Here is a 5141-nt window from a genome sequence, read left to right on the forward strand (position 1 = left end):
TGCTCTCTCCATGTGGACAGCAATACATTTTGTCTTCCATTGCACTCGAGCATGAGCCAGGCTCCAGGGAGGACAGGGCTGAGGCGTGTGGCAGTTGTGACAGAGCTGTGCCCTGCCTGCTGGCTTCCTTGCGCTTCAGACCAGGAAAGCCCAACTCTGAGGTCTCAGGCAATTTGTGTAGCAAGCTCCTCCCTCCTCTTCTGCAGCCTTCTTCTCCATTGGTAAAATTCTTCTGCAGGGTCATGTAGGGATCCCACCCCTTCTCTGTGTTTTCACTCTGGAGCTCTACACAACTTTACACCTGAATGAACGCCAAGCCTCTGTGGATATATAAAGGGAACCTTGGGGAGGCATTCCACAGTCAGTAGTGCAGAGGCAGGGGAGAGAATTACCCGGCTCCTCAGCCCAGCGCCTCCTCCACGCACCATGCTTCCTCCTGCCATTAATCTCTATGTCATCCCCCTGATATGCATCCTCGTGAAAAACTGTTCGGCTTTTAAAAATGATGCCACAGAAATCCTGTACTCACATGTGGTTAAACCTGTTCCTGCACACCCCAGCAGCAACAGCACGTTGAATCAAGCCAGAAATGGAGGCAGGCATTTCAGTGGCACTGGACTGGATCGCAACAGTAAGTGTGTTTTACTTGTATAGATTCTCTCTCTCTCTCTTTTTTTTAATCCTTTTGGGGAGCATCAGCTCCCATCCCTGTAGAATGGTTTTATTGTATACTACCGTGAAATGTGTATGTGTTGCTAAACAATCTGGGAGCAATCTACTGCCTGCGTAGGCTGGCGTTTTTCCCTGGCTAGTGAATTTAGAGTTAACGTAATTAAAACGGCGGCTTGATAAGGCAAGCACAGATGTGCTTTGCCCAGTACCCACCGACAAATGTGTCTACGCGTCAAGAGGCTGCGTCTTTAAAACTCTGCAAAAGGAGAGTTCTTTAGAGTGTTGTTCTGCAGAGTTTAAGCGCATGTTGTCTTACACTTTGTTCCTTTCAGAACGTGTACAGATTTGGTGAGGTGACTGATTGGTAACTAAGTAGAACTAGGTGTAGGGACTCACGAAGGATGAAAGGGAGCTTTCAGGCAATGTGAAATTATTCCCATAAATGTCTCAAATATGTCTAGTTCAGAGAGATGTGTGGGTTTGGTGATGCTCGCTGTGAGAGAGGTCTATACAACAACAGCTTGGAGAATCCTGGTTTTCTAAAATTCTTTCCTCAACAGGTCAAACTGAAGGAATTGTGTATGTGTCTGTGAAGGACTGCGTGTCCATTTGTATGTAGCAGGAGATCTCAAATAATAGCATGCTAATGTTTAGCACAGGGAGGGCTTCCTTACCCCTTTTCGGGTTCCTTAATGACATGCCAAGGGACTACTAGTTACAGGTATTTAAAACTTCTTCTCCAACTTTTGCTTTATTCTCTTCCTTTAAAAGAGTTCACATTAGCAATCAACTTGAAGAAAGACAGGAGGAACAGTGTGCAGGAAATCTTACCCAAATATTTGCTCCTCCTCCATAAACTTCATTTAAACTATGAAGAAGAGTTTTTCTGACTTTTGAAAAGTCAAAGCAAATATGACTGGTAATACCTCTCTAAGAAAACCAAAGTGTGTTACTGACAGGAGACGGTTGACTTCAGGGTACAGGAAGTGTCTGATCAGTATTGAGTTACGAACAGTGTGGTGGGGATTCATTGCCAGTGAGAGAAACGTGGTGGGGATTCATTGCCAGTGAGAGAAACGTCACCACAAAAATGCCCAATCTTACACATTCAGGAACAAAAGCCAGGCAAGTCAAAATCACTGCTGTCTGTTTCCAGGTGCATTCCTAAGGCAGCTGCAGGAAGGTGCACTGGAGTCAGAAGCAAGCAAGGCCAGCACTCTGTCCAGCCAAACCGTTAACCCTTTCATCTCAATCCCCAGCTGCTGCTCGCCCTGTGAGCGCAGATGGATACACTCACATGTTTGTGCTTCATAGCCCCACACTTCCCTGAGGCTGTGAGCCTTACCTCAGACATTCTGGGGTGCAGAAATGGAGCGAAACTCCTGGCTCCCTGGCCACTTGGAGACTGTTTGCAGGAGTCACAAGAACAGCTTCAACAGCTTTTAATAGTTTTGGTTGGGACAGTTCACCAACCTCTGTTTTTAAGCCTTTTTCCTGGTTAATAAGCCTTGATTTCTTCTCAAGTTTGTCATAAGCAGCTCTCATTTGGATAACAAAGGAATGAGCAGGAAAACTTCAAATATTTTAAGATTAATTTTTGTTTTAATTACTCAGGCACATGACCAGAAACAGCCAATTAGAGAACATACTTATCAAATCCAAATAACTAAAACAAAAAGCTGTCCATGCCTGATATTCAGGAAATGAACGCTGTGGTTCCTGTGCAGTTGTAAATCAGACATGTTAGGTATTTTTCTGCCATAAAATTCATGGAAATGTAGCCAAGTTGTTATGGCAACCATACGTTCCTAATTTAGGGGCTTTTATATTCTTTAAATATTGAGTTGTGGTGGCATTTTGCATTTCAAACATTTTACTGTTTGTATTTTTAAAACATAGCTTGGGAATTTATGTTTAGAACACAGTTATTAAGTTTGATATGCAAAATGTCAATGGTTGTAGCCATATGCATGTATGACCATGCAGCTGAATTCTATAATTGAAATAAAATATTACAGCATACATATGCACTGTACACAGCATTTAAATACTTTCCACATTTTCTCAAGAGATTTTTTTTGAAAAACTTAATTAAAAGCACTTGCAGACATTAGCCAGTATGACCCATGAGTACGAGAACATTAAAGTGCACTCTTTGAAGAGAGAATATTTACAGGAGTGGAAGGAACCCTTGTTGGGAATGAGACTAAGAGAATGTGACTTTTAATACTTTAATAAACAATCAGTTAATGAAACCCATGGAAAGGAACGAGACCCTTTCTCCCTCCCTCCCTCCAACTCCAAAAGCAGTCAGACTGTCTGTAGCCTGGCCATTTTGATAAAAGTGTCTTCCAACCCTCCCACAGACTTGCTCTGTGAAAACAAAGTACATAGTCACTTAGGGCAGTCCTGCAATTTGAATATATACAGCCACTGGAAACTACTTAAAACAAGCACAGAACCCCAAACACCTTCAGTCGCTTTCTGTCTCTGATGCAGTTCTGTCCTGTTTCCTGTAGGTCGAGTTCAAGTGGGCTGCCGGGAGCTGCGGTCAACCAAATACATTTCCGACGGCCAGTGCACCAGCATCAGCCCTCTGAAGGAGCTAGTGTGCGCGGGCGAGTGCCTGCCCCTGCCGGTGCTTCCCAACTGGATCGGAGGAGGCTACGGAACAAAGTACTGGAGCCGACGGAGCTCCCAGGAGTGGCGGTGTGTCAACGACAAGACGCGCACCCAGAGAATCCAGCTGCAGTGCCAGGATGGCAGCACACGCACCTACAAGATCACGGTGGTCACGGCCTGCAAGTGCAAGCGGTACACCCGCCAGCACAACGAGTCCAGCCACAACTTCGAGAGCGTGTCGCCCGCCAAACCCGCCCAGCAGCACCACAGAGAGCGGAAGAGAGCCAGCAAATCCAGCAAGCACAGTCTGAGCTAGAACCGGACTGACGAGAAAGCATCTGCTACCCAGATTTCAGGGCTTGGAAGACGCGAGCCTGCCATTGCTCTCTTCTCACTTGAAAGCGAAGTAGACGCTTTCTGCTTTGATCAGGCCCAGCAGGCTGTCCTTCTCTGGGACCTTCTCTGGGACTAGTTTTTCCTTTGCAAGTTTCTCAAGATGTAATGAGTACAGTTGGCAGCGAAAGCCAGGCATCCTGTCGGCTGGCTCCGGTCTTAAAAAGCACCTGATGCTGTTTAAACACCATCAGCTGGCAGTTTAAACGCGCCATTCCCTAGCCCGCCCTTACCCTTCCCAAACCAACCCCCTTCAAACCACGAAAGTTCGTCGAAAAATGTATCTTCACAAAACACTTCCAGAAAGGGCTTCTCCCGTAATTTTCGTGGGAACAGTTTGGCAGCCAGGGGTTAGCGTCCTTTGAAAGCGAGGCAAAACCCTGTGACATTTCACTTCAGAAATAAGCCCCGTAGCTTTGTATAGTGTCAGTGTGAGGTTATACCCTGCATGCCGACCTCGCTTGGAATGGAATGCCAGCAATGCATGGCGGCAGCAGCAGCAATGCATGGCAGCAGCAGCAATGCATGGCAGCAGCTAATAAGGAAAGCTGATTATTTATTTTTCAATGTTGTTATTTAATGAGCTTTCTCATGTGATTTTTTCAAAATGTTAATTTTTTAATGTTTTGGAGCCTTTTCATGTACCTAAATATATCCCAATATGATTTGTGGTTGGTCTAGGAATATGAAAATACATATTGTAGATATGTAAAGTAAGTATTTTAGTCTCCTTATATTTGTTTCATCATAAACGTTGTCAGTAGCATGGGCCTCTGCGAAGCAGAAATATGCAACGCTTTGTTATTTAGTCCATACAACCAGAGGCGGCCTGACCTTTAACGCCATTGGTTTCTCTTAGCAAATATAAACACGGCTGAATGTTACAGTCCTTGCCTCTAACATGTATGAGAAGGTACATGCTTGCAAACATTGTAAAATAAAGTTGTAAGTTTACTGGGCTCTCCTTGTTGCTGCTTGAGGATCAAAATCAGGGCCTAGTAAGTCCTGAGCTTTCCCCGCCCCCAAACCCAGACCTCTGCTCCCCTCCTCACATTCAAGCTGTGAGAGAGCTCTTTGCACGAAAAGAGGGGCGGGGGAGGGGTGAACTGCAGGGAGCCCCTCAGATTGATAATCTCTGGGTGGAGAGGGCATTGAAAGGTTTCCATCAGAGGTGGATCGGAAGTTCTGGGGTGGAACTACATTTAAAAGTTTTCGGGATCATCTCCATGGGCTGCTAAGTGTGAGAGGAAAGAAGAGAAATGGGTGACCTTTGAACACTTTTCTTTTTTTTTGGTTTTTTTGAGACAGGGTTTCTCTCTAGCTTTGGAGCCTGTCCTGGAACTTGCTCTTGTAGACCAGGCTGGTCTCGAATTCACAGAGATTCGCCTGCCTCTGCCTCCCTGGTGCTGGGATTAAAGGCGTTGCCCTGAATCACAAAAAGAAAAGAATTTCCA

General features: G+C 45.3%; 1 protein-coding gene across 1 annotated transcript; it reads left to right on the top strand.

Annotated features, from left to right (window-relative positions):
* The first annotated feature begins 211 nt into the window (after positions 1-211).
* Positions 212-4876, top strand: Sostdc1 (sclerostin domain containing 1). Its single transcript, XM_050158693.1, has 2 exons — positions 212-631; positions 3192-4876. The coding sequence occupies exons 1-2, from the start codon at positions 427-429 to the stop codon at positions 3608-3610; spliced, it is 624 nt and encodes a 207-aa protein (XP_050014650.1). The 5' UTR covers positions 212-426; the 3' UTR covers positions 3611-4876.
* The last annotated feature ends 265 nt before the right edge of the window (positions 4877-5141 follow it).

Source organism: Alexandromys fortis, unplaced genomic scaffold (genome assembly GCF_014885135.2).
Source record: "Alexandromys fortis isolate MF-2015 unplaced genomic scaffold, M_Fortis_MF-2015_v1.1 scaffold_101, whole genome shotgun sequence".
NCBI classification, from domain to species: Eukaryota; Metazoa; Chordata; class Mammalia; order Rodentia; family Cricetidae; genus Alexandromys; species Alexandromys fortis.